Here is a 17,529-nt window from a genome sequence, read left to right on the forward strand (position 1 = left end):
AATATTTCGCTTTTTGTGAACAAGAAAAATAAGTTTATTTATGTTACGCTTATTAATTTGTGCAGTTATTTAGTGTCTGGTAAGTTGATGTTCAAGAAAAAATATCAGTTTTTATTAAAATATTCAGCATGTCTCTATCGAAACCAAGTGATAGTAATAAACAAAAAATTGCTGACGAACATCGAAATTTCCAAGAAAAGTGGGAATTGGAGTATTTTTGCTGTGAAGTAAAAAATAAAATAATCTGCTTAATATGTAATAATGTTATCAGTGTTCATAGTGACGATTAATGTTATACAACATTAATCGTCACTATGAACAACATAAATCAAAATATGATAATTATGAGGGATTAATGAGACAAGAAAAGTTGAAAGAGCTCAAGTCGGGACTGAAAAAACAACAGCTCATGTTTACTAAAGTATCACCAGAAAGTGAAGTGGCGGTGCATGCAAGCTATGTCTTGTCGGAGTTGATAGCTAAACACTCAAAACCTTTTACTGAAGGTGATTTCATTAAGGAATATCTAATTAAAGCTGCAGAAATTATTTGTCCTGAAAATATGAAGGCTTTTCAAACAATCTCTTTGTCTCAAAATACAGTTGCAGAAAGAATTACTGGTTTGGCCGACAATTTAAGTGTTCAGATCAAAGCAAAATCATCTAGTTTCGAAGCTTTTTTCATTGCCTGTGATGATGGGGGGGCATAGCTCAATTAGCTGTGTTTCTTCGTGCTTGCGACACGGATTTCAACATTTTTGAGGAATTATTGGAACTAGTACCAATGCATAACACTAGTACAGGACAAGATATATTTAATTATGTTTTTGAACTTCTGCAAAAATACAATCTACCTCTGTCAAAATTAACTTCTGTAGCTACAGATGGAGCTCCTTCTATGACCGGAAAAAACAATGGTTTCGTGGCATTACTGCAAAAAAAACGTGAAATTTATGATGGATCCAAGATTCATCATACACATTGCATTATACATCAAGAAGTATTATGTGCGAAAGTAATAAACATGAAAAATGTGTTGACATCTATCAAAAAAATCATTAATTTCATAAAATCTCGAGGCTTAAAATCAGTGACAGTTCTCTGCTTTCTTAAGTGAATTAGCGAATATTCCGTTTTATCCTACTATACCGAGGTATGTTGGCTATCCTGCTCCAAGATTCTTAAACAATTCTGGAACTTGAAAGAAGAAATATGTCAGTTCTTAATAACTAAAAATCAAGACACAAGCCTGTTTTTTGACACAGTGTGGTTGCAAGATTTATCCTTCATGGTTGATATAACAAAACACTTATGTGATTTAAATTTAAAACTGAAAGGAAAAGATCAGATCATTACGAATATGTGTGACCAAGTTAAGGCATTCAAATATAAACAATTCTTTGGGAAAAGCAGTTTAAAAATGAAGATTTAACGCACTTTCCGACATGCAACATGAACAAATCAAGTTTAAGTGAAACTGCGTTGTATCAAAAATATGCAGAAAAAATTGTAAACCTTAGAAATGAATTTTAAACAAGGTTTGCAGATTTTAATTTTTTGGAAGACAAGTTTTCTTTGTTTTCTTCGATTTTTTCAATAAATATTGAATCAGTACCTAATCAAATGCAAATGGAGGTAATTGAGCCAGTGCGATTCAGATTTGAAGGCAAAATTCAGTGAAGTTGTCATGCCTGGAGTTTACAACTATTTACCTGCCAGGTTTAAAAATACTCGAAAATTCGCATATGAAATTATATTCATGTTTGGAAGTACTTATTGATGTGAGCAGTTATTTACAAGTCTCCTGTCAGATCCAGAATTGCTGACATCCACATCAGTTTTGAAAGTAATCACTGTGAACAAGATTTCCCCCGAAATAGGAAAGATAGTAGCAGAGAAGAGATGCCAAGCGTCAGGGAGAAAACATTAATTTTATTGTTGTTCTTGTTCTTTTTGTATACTGTACTTTTCAAAATAAACCTGCGTTTTTATGAAAATTGAAGTTTTTGTTTTTTGCAGTCCACATAAACTTAAACCTCATTTATTTGGCCCGTGTTAGCCTTTGAGTTTGACATGCTTGCCCCACATACAAATTAGCCAAACATTTAGCCAAAGCGCTCACACACTATACTGGCAACACACATCACACATAAAAAACCTCAGCCCACTTCAAAGCCAGTATAGAAAACCTTACACTCCAACATACTGACATACCGAAATCAAAGAAGCTCTTCGCTTTACTTATGCATTGTGTTGACTCAGGCTACTTCAGATTCGAAGACAAGATCTACAAACAAAACACCGGTCTAGCCATGGGTAGTCCGCTTTCCCCGTTGCTAGCAAACATATTTCTCGAAGACTTGGAAGTAAAAGCAATTTGTTCAGTCACACTGAAACCTAAAATCTGGGTCCATTATATCGACGGTGTTTTTCTTATATGGGAACACGGCCCAGACAACCTCAAAGTCTTAGATCATCTAAATAGCTTTCATTACCACATCAAATTCACTTCTGAACTAGAAGTTAACAACTGTCTTTCTTTTTTTAGACATAAAGCTAACCAGGAGTACTGATAATATTAAAATTTCAATCTTCAGGAAACCAACACATACAGATAGATAACTTCACGCATTCTCTCACCACTACCCTCCATAGAAATACGGCATTATATCTAATCTTGCACATCTGGCCAGATCCTTATTATCAGACGACGAAGAGTTTTAAAATGAACTTAATTTCCTCAAAAAGACCCTTGTCAATAATGGTTTCGCTCCAAAAAGTATTGAGAAACTCCTTTTTTACCATCGTCAATAAACTAATGAAGATTCTACTACCTCCAGAGCTTACATCTCCTTGCCTTACATTAGTTCCCTCTCCCCCAAACTGGCTAGAATTTTAAAAAAGTTTGACATCAAAATGTGCTTCTCTGCTTTACCTAAACTCCGATCTCTCCTTAGTCAGCCAAATCTTCAGCTCCCAGGAGTATACAGAATTATTTGTAGTTGTGGTAAACCTTACAACAGACAAACTGATAAATCAATCTTTCTCAGGTCTTGAAGAGCACAAAAGAGACATCTCTTATAATAGAATCTGAACCAGCACCCTAGCCAGTCACGTCTTGTTCTCTGTAAACTCTGATGAAGGCCGCCAACACCAAATAGACTGGAATCAAACTTCTAATATTCACAAATGTTACGATGAACTTGAAAGACGTATCCTGGAGTCAAAAGAAATCACCCTCGATTCTACCCACATGAATAACAACCTTAGCTACAATTTGCCAGATTCGCATAGCTCTGCTTTTCATTGCTGGCGTTCTCGCGAGATCATATGCACGCATATAAATGTAGCTAGAACTAAAGCGCGGACTCCGATTTGAACTCAACTGTAGTTTTTTTTTATATCTTTGTTGTTGTTAGTGTGTAATGTTTCTGTCGGTCTTTTTTGTATATATCTTTGTACTTTGACACCTGACGAAGTTGGCGTACCAACGAAACTAGTTTTGTCTGTATTAAACTTTTATTCTTAATTATCTTGGTGGTTTAAGTCATTAAAATTATTGAACATATATACACACTCGGGTCTCTTTTTATGTGGATTTGAAGTTATTATTATTATTATTATTATTATTATTCATGACACCTCCAAGGAGTCCGAAGACTTATCGCGGGAGGACACCTATTGTAAAACTCTCCGTCTCCACCATTACACCGAACCTCTACCACCAATCATCAACATCAGCGGTATCTACTGGCCACTACCACCACCACAGCTAGTATTTTTTTGTCTGTAAATTGCATGTGTTCTGAAGGGCCGATTTGTCTGTATGCAGGATGAAAAACCCGAGTTTCTGCGAGAAAAAACGCTGCTACCTCCCTACTTATGCTGTGCATAACTTCAAGATACCTTTCGACACTTCTGCGCATGTCAACAGAAGGAGAATCCATTCCGATAATAGGGTAATCCAGCATTTCCCAAACTTTTTCTATGACAGAACACTTCACAAATCCTGAAATTTTTCATGGAACACCTTGGTTATTTTGTAATGTATTAATTAATAATTAATTGTTAATTTTAGCTGATTTTTTATTATTAATTAAGCATAAACGTCATTAAATTAATTTGTGCTGATTTTCATTGACATATCCCATTCTGATCACCAGAAATTTATAATATTATTATAAGTACTTATGAGGGAATGCAGACTTTTTTCTCCTGTGTGCTGGTAGTCTTCCCCTCCTTTTGTACATCCTGGAGATCGCTTTCTAGGCTGGAGGTGGATGAATCACTATCTGTCACAAACACCTTCAGTCAGAGATTTCTTAACACCAAAATTAAACAAAGTCCCTTGTCTCTTATTCATATTAAAATTTAAATCTGTAGGCCTATTACTTTTAAAAAATCACAGCACTACGGTTTCGAAACAAGCACTTTCACCCTACAATGTGAACTTGTGAAGAAAGTATTCAGTATTAATAGATCTGAGAACTGGATACAGACTACCTTGATCTTCAATTTCAGTGGAAAAATTTTCTTTATACTTTCTTGCTGATTGGTCACTAACATTTGCAACACAGATGTTGTTTCGTTCAGTTTTGAGAACAGAGGATATGCCACCCATTGTTGTAATCGGCTTGCAGGCAATTTTTATGACTGGTCATAAACAGTGGTATTCCCTTTCCCAAATGTTGAAAGGTTTCGATGTGTGAAAATTAACAATAATTCATGAATACTTCCACGTTTTAAAAATACATGGCACGAAAATTATGGAACACATCCCTAATTTTTCAATGTAAGTTACGCCTTTTTTTGCGATTTTTTATATGTGATTTTCTGTGGAACATATCTACTGCTTAAAAAGAGACCCGACTATATATATGTATATGTGTGTGTGTTCAGCACATCATCCAGTCCAGAAGAGAGGTATTGTCAAAAACTTTTCTCACCAGAGTGAACCTTGTCTCTATTATTCTATCTCTTTCTTATAACTCATGGAGGATTCAATGTGTTATAGATTCCTACAATTTAATCTTTGATCTCCCATAACTCTAATGAATGTGTGGGATTTGTATCTCTTATAACTTCTACTGTATCTGTATCTATATAACTGTATCCTAAAAACTAATCACTAGAATCCTGAAGAAATGTAACCTTACTCTTATGTGTTTTCCTATCAACAAAATGTCAACATTTTTCATTCACCAAAGATAAACTTTAGCTATTGTCTCTGCTGGGGTACTTACTAAGAGTCTTGCAAATGCCATCTTTTGTACAGGCATCCCTCGATTAACATGGTTAATTAATCCCTTGATGTTACTGTGTATATCAAAACCTCGTTAATCAAATCTAATATGATTAACTAATAATCTAATCAATGGTAAAAAGTTCAATTCGTCCCTGATCAATTACTATACTAATAGTTGTTTTATATGGTACTCTTTTAGAAAAGATAAAAAATGAATGCAAAGTAATTGTTTAATAAATACTTGTACCTACATTAGTTACTGCAATTTTTTTTAATCAAAAGAAGTTATAAAGAGTCGTTTGAATGGTTTTAGTTTTTTATTATCAGCATAAATTCTACGATAACAAGTAAAATGACTCTCCAGACCTCGGCAAACAAGCATTCTTCGATTAACATCTGGATCCATATCCATTACTTGCTGCTTAAGCGATTCTAAACTGCAAAATATTCCATCCATTTTTTTGACTGTTATTTCCTTTGGAACCTCATCTTCACATTTGATTTGTTCGTTGTCTTCATATGTGTGTTGTTCAATTTCAAGAAGCTTGTTGGCACTGAAATATTTTGAATTTGAATCCCATAATTCTTTAACGTCTTCTGCATCAACACCATCAAAACCGAGTTCAAATCAAAACCAATTGCAACGATTTCTTTGACCACGTTGTTCACAGGATTTTGAAAACAACCCTTTCATTAGCGCATTCTGGCAGAAGGTTTTTCCAAACAGCTTTAATGCAACTAGAAGACACTTGCTCCCACGAGTCACGAATGTTCTCAATTGTGTGTTTAATGTTAAAATTTTTCCAAAATTTGTGGAGCATAATCACATTTTCTCCCGTTGTTGTTTCTACTTTCTTTAAGAATGTCTTTTTAAGAAAATAGGCTTTGAAAGTTGCAATGACGCCCATGTCCATAGGTTGTAACAATGATGTTGTATTTGGTGGGAAAAATAAAACTTTCGCATTCTCACACAGATCATTAAGAGAATTTGGATGACCACGAGGCTAGCAGCCTCGTGGCATGAGCATGATTTTGCGTGGTAAATTTAAAGGCATGTATATGAAGGAATTGCCGCAATTAATTTCTCTGTAATAATCAAAACTGCATTAAGCAAGGGATACCTGTATGTTGGACAGACTGTCTGTTCTGTAGATCTCATAAGTCTGATCTTGTGCAGCACTGAGCCAATTTGGAACATAGCCCTTTGGTCAGACACCTGCCAAATCCATAGATGTTGCATTTTAAATATGAATATTTAAAGAAAGTAATGAATTGGGTTGATGCAATGAATATCTGACTCCTTAAGAAACTACAATCAACTCTCATTGTAACAAACACTGTGATAACAACTTAATATGTTAACTGTGGCCACTAATGGACAGGTGAAGTACTCTCTTGATCAGAAGTCAACTCTGCCTTCCTGTGCTCTGGTCTGTATCTACCAAAGGAGGAAAACTAAAATAATTCCTGTTGCAAAAGGAATTAGAGAACGAATGAAAGTAGAAATGGCGTGGTGCAGAAATCGCAAGTAAAAAAAATCGAAAGAATGAATGATAGCGAAAAAAGAATGACTGATGGCGAAAGTTGGACGCATGTTGGAACGAAAGTACTGAACCAAAGAAAGATGAATGACAGTAAAAGTGAGAAGAATGATAGCGAAAGTTGGACGCATGTTAGTCCGAAAGTACGGAAACAAAGAAAGATATGTGAGAGTGAAAGTGAGAAGAATGACAGTGAAAGTTGGACGTATGTTGGACCGAAAGTACGGAAACAAAGAAGGATGAATGAGAGGGAAAGTGAGAAGAGAAGGTCGAGAGTTAGAAAGTTAGAAAGATTTAATGATAGAGTGAATGTGTCGCGAGGTTCAGAAGGTGAATTGGATTGGATGAAGCAAGAAATGAAATGGATGCGGAATGAAATTAAGAGAATGCAGGTCAAAACTATTAAAATAAATCATGATGGCATGAAAGAGTTAACAAAAGATGAGCGAGTGGCATTGTATGGCGACTCCATTATTAAAGGTGTGCTAGAGGATAAAATGCACAAGGTATGTTTTCCAGGCGGTAAAATGAGTAGAGTGATTGAGGCATTGAATATGAGGCGGGAACGAGCAAAAGAGTTAATTGTATTAATTGGTACGAATGATTTGAGAGAGAACAAAGAGCATGTCAAAATGAATGTCAGGAGACTGCTTGGAAAGATAAAGGAGAATAGTGTGACAGGAAGGGTGGTCAGTGTGTTGCCTAGGTATGATTGTGGTGAAATGAGGCGGAGAGCAAGGATTATGAATGATATTCTGGCTGAAATGTGTGAGGAGATGGGAGTACAGTTTGTTAATGTGTGGAATGAGTTTGAGGGACGAAGTGAGCTGTATGGGAGCGATGGACTGCATTTGAGTGGTTATGGTGTGAGTCGCTTGGAGAGACTGCTGCTGGAAGGTAGAGAAGTGAATAGAGAGAATGAATCAGATCGAGAGGGGAGTGATGTGGAAGAGCAGGAGAGTAAGACAGGAGAGATTGAAGGAGTGGAAATGAATGTGGAAGTGAGTGGTATGAGTATAGATAATGAGAGAATGGGTGTGCAAGTGGAGCAGGGAAACGGGGAGGCTCAGGGTGGACAGGGATACACAGCGTGAGAAAGGTGGATGCTCTAAGAGGAGGTGAGAGAATGTGTGGGCAGGAAAGTAATGGGATGATCAGGGATCAAAAGGAAACAGATGGAATTGCAAAGGGTTCTAAAATGAAGAAGCAGAAAGGGAAATGGCCCCAGTCCAGCATGGAGAGATCACATCGAGTGAGTGGTATCAGTGGAACTAGCTGTAGATCCAGAAATGAGTTGTTCTGTTTGTATACCAATGCTAGAAGTATAAGAAACAAGGCGTATGAAATGGTTGCACTAATTGCGTCTGTGCACCCAGAGATTGTCGGAATAAGTGAGACATGGTTAGATGAGGATGACATCCTGACAGGAATAGAGATGGAAAGGTATGATGTGTTTCGTGAGGATAGAAGGGGTAAAAAGGGAGGGGGAGTGCTATTGATGATAGAGAAAGAGTTATGTCCATACAAGGTAGAGATGCAAGGGGGAAATGGGGCCAGTGGTTTTGAGGCAGTATGGTGTGAGATAGAGGTGAATAGAATCAAATACTTGGTGGGATGTTGTTATAGACCTGGTAATGTGGATGGTGGTGATAGTGAAATGTATGGTCAAATAAGCCAAGCAAATAAGAAAAGGGTGATCATTATGGGTGATTTTAATTATGGCAATATAGACTGGAATGAAGAGATAGCAACTGGAAGTAAAGAAAATGAGTTTCTTGAGTTTTTGAGGGATAACTACCTCAGACAGTATGTAACAGAGGGCACAAGAGGATTAAGGGTCTTGGATTTGGTCATCTCATCGGAGGATGTAATTATCAATGAGGTATCAAATCATCCACCAATTGGTGAAAGTGACCATGAGGTGATTACTTGGGTGGTTGCCAGCAGTGCAAGGACCCCTGTGAAAAAAGGGTATATGTGGAACTACAAGGGGGGTGATTATGAAGAGCTCAGGAGACAGCTTGCAGGTGTAGCATGGAATGAGGAGTTAGCTGGAAAAGAGATCAATGCAGCTTGGGGGATTTTCAAAAAATATTTAGTGGATGCAATGTCTAAATGTATACCACGGGTGAGAAGGTTAAATAAGTTAGGTGTGAGATGGATGAATAAAGAGATTAAGCATGCAATACAGAGAAAAAGGGCATTGTGGAGGCAGCATAAGAGAAGTGGAAGTAACCAATTTCATGAGTTCTACAAAGACCAGGCAAGGAGAGTGACTTGGTTAGTGAGAGTAGCTAAAGAGAGGTATGAACAGCAGTTAGCTAATGAAGCTAAAAAGAATCCTAGGGAGTTTTTTCGATATGTAGCCAGCAAAAGAAAGAATGATTATGGAAGGATGACATTGATTGGAGGAAATGGTATAAAGACAGCTGTTGCAGAATGTGTGGTGGAGATACTTAATGAGCAGTTCATAAAGATCTTTCAAACTTGTGAATGTGACTTCATGGATAGATTAAGAGCACTTGATGATGGGGAGGAGAGACTGACTGTAAGTGAGCAAGAGGTGTTTGGGGAGTTGAGTAAACTAGATGTAAATAAGGCTGTGGGACTTGATAATATATCACCGCGTATTCTGAAGGAATGTGCCAGAGAGTTGACACCTGCCTTGACATATTTTTTTAATACGAGTCTTGCACTTGGTCAAGTCCCTAAAGAGTGGAAGGAGGGCAAGATTGTGCCACTTCATAAAGGAGGTGATCGAACTCAAGCATCAAACTATAGGCCTATCTGTGTGTCAGGTGTTGTGGTTAAGTTGTTGGAGAAGCTTGTGAGAACTAGGATCCAGAGTTGGGTTGACAACAATGGTATAATCTTTGATGGACAGCATGGATTTGCTAAAGGGAGGTCGTGTTTTAGTAATCTACTTACTTATTACAATAAAGTGACTGCTTCCTTGGACAGAGGAGAAGGATACACAGTAATATACTTGGATTTCGCAAAAGCTTTTGATAGAGTACCTCATGATAAGTTGACAGTCAAACTAGAGCAGATGGGGTTGGATATTAGATTAGTGCATTGGATTGGAGACTGGCTATCTGATAGGTATCAACAAGTTGTGTATGGGGGTGCAATATCCAGGAAAAGGAAAGTCACTAGTGGAGTGCCTCAGGGATCTGTTATAGGGCCATTACTATTTAACTTGTATATTAATGATATTGGCAAAGATTTGGATGGAGATATTCAGTTGTTTGCAGATGATGCAAAGTTGGGACGAACCATAAAGAGTAGTGAAGATGTTGTGGCCTTGCAAGAAGACTTGAATAAATTGAGTGATTGGGCAAGCAAATGGGGATGTGAGTTCAATGTTGCAAAATGTAAGGTTTTAAAATTTGGAAAACAAAGATGGGATGCAGAATTTATGCTTGGTGAGAATATATTGTTGGAAGTAGAGGAAATAAGAGATCTGGGAGTGATAGTGGATAAGGATCTAAAATTTAGGGGTCACATCGCCAAAATTGTGAAGACAACACAAAGACTTCTGGGAATGATGAGGAGGACACTGACGTGTAGAAGTAGGGAGATTCTTGTTCCATTGTATAAGGCTTTGATTAGGCCACACATGGACTATTGTGCCCAGATTTGGTCACCTGGTTTTCAGAAGGATGAAGAGATGTTGGAAAGGGTCCAAAGGCGACTGACTAAGGTAGTTTCTGACCTCTGGAATGTCGAGTATGAGGAAAGATTGAAAAGATGTAATTTGCAGAGACTAGTGGAGAGAAGGAAGAGGGGAGATATGATAGAGACCTACAAGTTGGTAAGGGGTTGCTATAGGATCAATGGTGGAGAAGTTCTGCAGCGAATAGTGGGAGATCAGGGGAGAACCAGAGGTCATCCCTGGAAACTGTATAAAGAGGGTGTGAGTAGGGGAGTGAGAGGCAGGTTTTTTTTCGTGCAGAGTTGTGAATGATTGGAATGCCTTGCCTGAGAGTGTGGTGTCTGCAAGGAGTTTGAATGTGTTTAAGACCCGGTATGATGAGATGTGTGTGAGATAAAAGGACCTCCTAGATGAGTCTTTGACTCCATGAGGTCTTGTTTAATAATAATAATAATAATAAAAAGGCTATCTTCCTAGTTAGAAGAAAATTGATGATATCAACTAGGTGGTAGATATCCTTCATTGATCAATGAAACTTCACTATCTTGCTTATTGCATGCCGTACACTGTTTAGTCTGCTAAATAGGGCTCTTACTTTTCTTCCCCCTTCCCCTTCCTCTTCTTACATATAGTATGAGGCATATCCTTTAAGGGCATACTAAATATAATATGGAAAATTCAGAACCTTCTCCATTTGATGGAACAATGAACTGGTTCTGCAAACTAGCCACTATATAGTATACAGGACTTGAACCTGATGAAAGTAGTTATCTGGTGCCCAATCATGGTCACCACATACTCTGCCTGACAATGGCTGGAAGTAATCTTAATTGGTACATGGAGACACTGGTGAAGTTACAATATATCAAGAAGACTTGATGTCATATAAAAATATAACATGTCCAAGTATCTATTTCCTCTCACTTCATACTGTACTCTAATTAACTCTTCTTCACCACCAACCGTGAAAAAAATTTAAATAATTATAGTATCACTGTGGTTTAAAAAAATAAATAAATAAAATAATCCTAACAACAACAATGAAAAAAAAAAATTTTTTTTTTCATTGGTGCTTATGCACGAACATAAATGATGTGCTTACACATTGCTTACAGATGCCCAGAACTTTCATCACACAAGGGTAGCACCAATCATTCATCTGTTCTGATATTTTGCCAGTGAATGCAAAACCTATAATCCTAAATTGTTGAAACTTCTCTCACTACATATTTTCTTTCCTCATTCTGAAATATTCCTTGGCTGCTTTTGCCACTCTCCAAATTCTGAAAATCATTCCCACCATCATCCTAATCTCTGAAATTAAGGTGATTTTCACAGTTTTTTCTTCTTATCCCTGAAGCTTGACTTCCCATAGACCAACTATCCAAACAGTGAAATTATCTTATCTTCCTCAGTGACTTTGTCTGCTACTCCAAGTGGCTTCCCTTTCCATTCCACTGATTAAGCTGAAAGAAATGCCAAGATTTTTTGTTGTAAGCATTATTCTAAAGCCACTCCTCCATTTACTTGCAAGAATGTTATCTAACCCTCTCCACTCTTGGTGTTTTCTTAACCAATTTTCCTTTTAAGTATATAAGAGAGGGAGAGAGAGATCATTTCTTAGTAACTCAGACCATAATCCTTTGCAAGTTTGTTTCTTACAGAATGCCTTTACTTCATCTACTCTCAACCTTGTGTCATTTGATATTAATTATAGTTAATATCAAATGATATTAACTATAATTTCCTTCCTTCCTTTCCACACCTGGCTATTTCCTTTCTCTAAATCCAACCAATTGCTCTGATCAAGTTATAGAAATTATCTTCCTGAATAAAGGTCCTCATTCCCCAGTCCATTCAAAATTCCTGCCTGCAGTCATTAAGTCACAGTTTTTCATTAAGTGTGCAAAGACAGTCTGAGAAAAAAAAAATTAGCCTATCATAATCAGAACAGAAACTCCTACTTCACTCTGAATCTTCATTGAGGAAAATCACACAACTAATACAACTAACACATCTAACACACATTTCAATGGGAAAAAAGCCATCAGCCAATTCAAATCTGACTTTGAAAGGCTAATTGAAAAAAAAACTTTTCTCAATTACAATTGGCAGTTTCTGCATTCTGATTCATGGAAAGAAAAAAAAAACATTGGATGTAATTAATTGGATGTAATAAAATAACAAGGTAGAGATGCATGAGGGAAATGGGACCAGTGGTTTTGAGGCAGTATGGTGTGAGATAGAGGTGAATAGAATCAAATACTTGGTGGGATGTTGTTATAGACCTGGTAATGTGGATGGTGGTGATAGTGAAATGTATAGTCAAATAAGCCAAGCAAATAAGAAAAGGGTGATCATTATGGGTGATTTTAATTATGGCAATATAGACTGGAATGAAGAGATAGCAACTGGAAGTAAAGAAAATGAGTTTCTTGAGTTTTTGAGGGATAACTACCTCAGACAGTATGTAACAGAGGGCACAAGAGGATTAAGGGTCTTGGATTTGGTCATCTCATCGGAGGATGTAATTATCAATGAGGTATCAAATCATCCACCAATTGGTGAAAGTGACCATGAGGTGATTACTTGGGTGGTTGCCAGCAGTGCAAAGGCCCCTGTGAAAAAAGGGTATATGTGGAACTACAAGGGGGGTGATTATGAAGAGCTCAGGAGACAGCTTGCAAGGGTAGCATGGAATGAGGAGTTAGCTGGAAAAGAGATCAATGCAGCTTGGGGGATTTTCAAAAAATATGGTAGATGTGAGATGGATGAATAAAGAGATTAAGCATGCAATACAGAGAAAAAGGGCATTGTGGAGGCAGCATAAGAGAAGTGGAAGTAACCAATTTCATGAGGTCTACAAAGACCAGGCAAGGAGGGTTACTTGGTTGGTGAGAGTAGCTAAAGAGAGGTATGAAGAGCAGTTAGCTAATGAAGCTAAAAAGAATCCTAGGGAGTTCTTTCGATATGTAGCCAGCAAAAGAAAGAATGATTATGGAAGGATGACATTGATTGGAGGAAATGGTATAAAGACAGCTGTTGCAGAATGTGTGGTGGAGATACTTAATGAGCAGTTCATAAAGATCTTTCAAACTTGTGAATGTGACTTCATGGAGAGATTAAGAGCAGTTGATGATGGGAGGAGAAACTGACTGTAAGTGAGCAAGAGGTGTTTGGGGAGTTGAGTAAACTAGATGTAAATAAGGCTGTGGGACTTGATAATATATCACCCCGTATTCTGAAGGAATGTGCCAGAGAGTTGACACCTGCCTTGACATATTTTTTTAATACGAGTCTTGCACTCGGTCAAGTCCCTATAGAGTGGAAGGAGGGCAAGATTGTGCCACTTCATAAAGGAGGTGATCGAACTCAAGCATCAAACTATAGGCCTATCTGTGTGTCAGGTGTTGTGGTTAAGTTGTTGGAGAAGCTTGTGAGAACTAGGATCCAGAGTTGGGTTGACAACAATGGTATAATCTTTGATGGACAGCATGGATTTGCTAAAGGGAGGTCGTGTTTTAGTAATCTACTTACTTATTACAATAAAGTGACTGCTTCCTTGGACAGAGGAGAAGGATACACAGTAATATACTTGGATTTCGCAAAAGCTTTTGATAGAGTACCTCATGATAAGTTGACAGTCAAACTAGAGCAGATGGGGTTGGATATTAGATTAGTGCATTGGATTGGAGACTGGCTATCTGATAGGTATCAACAAGTTGTGTATGGGGGTGCAATATCCAGGAAAAGGAAAGTCACTAGTGGAGTGCCTCAGGGATCTGTTTTAGGGCCATTACTATTTAACTTGTATATTAATGATATTGGCGAAGATTTGGATGGAGATATTCAGTTGTTTGCAGATGATGCAAAGTTGGGACGAATCATAAAGAGTAGTGAAGATGTTGTGGCCCTGCAAGAAGACTTGAATAAATTGAGTGATTGGGCAAGCAAATGGGGATGTGAGTTCAATGTTGCAAAATGTAAGGTTTTAAAATTTGGATGGGATGCAGAATTTATGCTTGGTGAGAATATATTGTTGGAAGTAGAGGAAATAAGAGATCTTGGGGTGATAGTGGATAAGGATCTGAAATTTAGGGGACACATCGCCAAAATTGTGAAGACAAAACAAAGACTTCTGGGAATGATGCGGAGGACACTGACATGTAGAAGTAGGGAGATTCTTGTTCCATTGTATAAGGCTTTGATTAGGCCACATATGGACTATTGTGCCCAGATTTGGTCACCTGGTTTTCAGAAGGATGAAGAGATGTTGGAAAGGGTCCAAAGGCGACTGACTAAGGTAGTTTCTGACCTCTGGAATGTCGAGTATGAGGAAAGATTGAAAAGATGTAATTTGCAGAGTCTAGTGGAGAGAAGGAAGAGGGGAGATATGATAGAGACCTACAAGTTGGTAAGGGGTTATTATAGGATCAATGGTGGAGAAATTCTACAGAGAATAGTGTGAGATCAGGGGAGAACCAGAGGTCATCCCTGGAAACTGTATAAAGAGGGTGTGAGTATGGGAGTGAGAGGCAGGTTTTTTTCGTGCAGAGTTGTGAGTGATTGGAATGCCTTGCCTGAGAGTGTGGTGTCTGCAAGGAGTTTGAATGTGTTTAAGACACGGTATGATGAGATGTGTGTGAGATAAAAGGATCTCCTAGATGAGTCTTTGACTCCATGAGGTCTTGTTTAATAATAATAATAATAATAATAATAATAATAATTTCTACCTTGGAATTTTTCATCCTACATAACAGGTTAACTGGCCAGAAGAATATATACACACAATGAATGAACATAATACATAGGCTGTTCAATAAGTAATAAGACTATATTTATACAGAAAACAGATTACCTTTAATCGTCATCATTTACATGGTCTTTTTCGAAGTAACTACCGTGAGACACAATGCATTTGTCCCAACGTTGCATCCACTTCTTACACATGTGAAAGTCTGTTTTTTGAGAGTTCTTTCAAAACCGCCTACGCAGCTTTTACACATGCTTTGTTGCTTTCGAAATGGCGCCTCTTAGTGGTTTCTTGAGCTGAGGAAACAGCCAGAAATTGCACGGTGTGAGATCAGGACTGTATGGAGGGTGTGGTAGGATATCTGTGTTGCTCTTCTGCAAAACGTCCACTACACAACCAGCAATATGTGGCCTTGCATTATGGTGGTGCCATAAGAAGCCATTCTTCAGCAATGGACGCTTCCTTTTGACGTGCTTGATGATAATCGCTGCTGTGTTGATCATTGTCTCTGTGATGGACGTTGAAGGTCTTCCCTCACGTTCAAGATCTTCCACATTTTGCCTTCCTTCCTTAAAAGTTTTATGCCAGCGAAAAACACTTGCCCTCGACATTGCTTCATCATGAAAAGCTTCGTGTATCATGTTAAAAGTGTCCAATGCCGATTTTTGCAAGCGCACACAAAATTTAATCACATAGCACTGTTCCAGGGACGCTTCCATTTCAACAACTGGTCGTGCCTCGTAGGCGTGCCGAAACAAGCTTGCGTTTAGTCACATGACACTCTGGCACATCAGCCCGTATATGCCATCTATCAACCTCTTTTGTTAATACAGACAGCAACATTTCTTTATTCCACAGAAATTAATATTGTGATGAGTGATTTCGCCACAGTAAAATTAGTCTTATTACTTATTGAACAGCCCACGTATATTGTCTTCATCGCTTTGGCTGTAAGTCAAACCAAATCAATGCAACTTCTCTATATTTCTCTCTTTCATATCTAGATGGTACCACAGCACCTAAAGCAAAGGATAACTTAAAGATAAATTCTTTGCTGATATCCTCATTCTTCCTGTACAGCTACTATATAGATGACTTAAGGCATATCACACCAAAAACAGTGTGCAACATACATCAGGTCTTTCATCAGAAAGACCTGAGAAGAATCTTAAGTAACCTAGGCATCATCTTGTCTAGATAGAATCCTTCCAATAGTACTTGGGAAGTGTGTTCTAATACTAGCACATCATATAGGATAGAGAAATAATGAGTTATTAATAATCACCCTACTTCTTCACCACTCAGAGGCCCACCAGTTAATCAGTGACTATCATCACTGAGAATTATGGGATTCTAGATCCACTGCAGATCTCATCTCTTTATTTATATTACACATCTCTGAACACATGTGAAGAGAGAGAGAGATTTGGAGAAACTGTATGGTTGTTAATGATGATATCTTGAGAATATTTGATCAGTTCTAGTAGTAGAAGTCTGCTCAGAAAAATTCCATTATGTCTGTCTTCCATCCTTTGTAACTTGTAGCCAGTTTTTTTCTTCTGGCCTTCTCTTACCAACTTTAAATCCAGCAATAGTTTTTCTGAAATTGACACACACTGTTCTTCCTCCCATTTCAGATGGACCAGTGTTTATGATCTGTCATCCAATAGGTGTTCAATGTTCAACCATTAGTTTGAAAGGAAGTGAACCTAGGACTTTTCAATTAAAGGGCATCATTGCCTTTTAATCGAATTGACTGAATTTCAGAGATACATTGATTTCTGCTATTTTACTTTTCAAAAATTCTCACATATATATATAGGTTATCATAGAATTTTTTGCCTCTTATTTCTTATCATACACATGTAATGTCATTGCATTGAGAAAATTGTTATTTTATTTTAGGAAGTAAACAACTATAAAGAAGAAATCGCAGGTTCGGAATCCCGTTGTCATTACCTGAATTGTATAGTGGAAACTCTTGAAGTTCAGAATCAAAGGGTAATTGATGAAATGAAATCATATGTATCTAGTGATTCACAAGAAAAGAAGAAATCACTGCGGTATGTTCTATTATTAATCAGTTATGGCACAGAACATATCTCACTCAACAAAAGGGATATATATTCCCCAAAACACTTTAAATATTTTAAATAATGAAATCTACTTTGACACTGAACATTTTCCCAAATTTCAACTAGTTGAAAAAAAAAAAAGGAATATAGCAAATGCCTAGTGCATATATACAGGAATACTTTGTATAGTGCGGTTAATTGATTCCAAGAAGCTTTCGCGCTATGCAAAACCACGTTGTTCGAGGTCTGTTTATAAAGGTT

The 17,529-nt window shown here is 37.4% G+C and overlaps 1 protein-coding gene across 2 annotated transcripts in view; it reads left to right on the top strand.

Moving 5' to 3' along the window:
• The window catches only part of LOC150095072 (intraflagellar transport protein 81 homolog), a 397,333-nt gene that overhangs the window by 345,978 nt on the left and 33,826 nt on the right, over window positions 1-17,529 (top strand). For both annotated transcript variants that reach the window (XM_090411322.1, XM_090411321.1), the window contains exon 14: window positions 17,099-17,256. In XM_090411322.1, coding sequence (XP_090267448.1) covers window positions 17,099-17,256 — 158 coding nt within the window. The remainder of the gene's footprint in view (window positions 1-17,098; window positions 17,257-17,529) is intronic.

This window comes from Typopeltis vanoorti, chromosome 21 (assembly GCF_054136105.1).
Source record: "Typopeltis vanoorti isolate ZY-2024b chromosome 21, IOZ_Tvanoo_1.0, whole genome shotgun sequence".
NCBI lineage: Eukaryota > Metazoa > Arthropoda > Arachnida > Uropygi > Thelyphonidae > Typopeltis > Typopeltis vanoorti.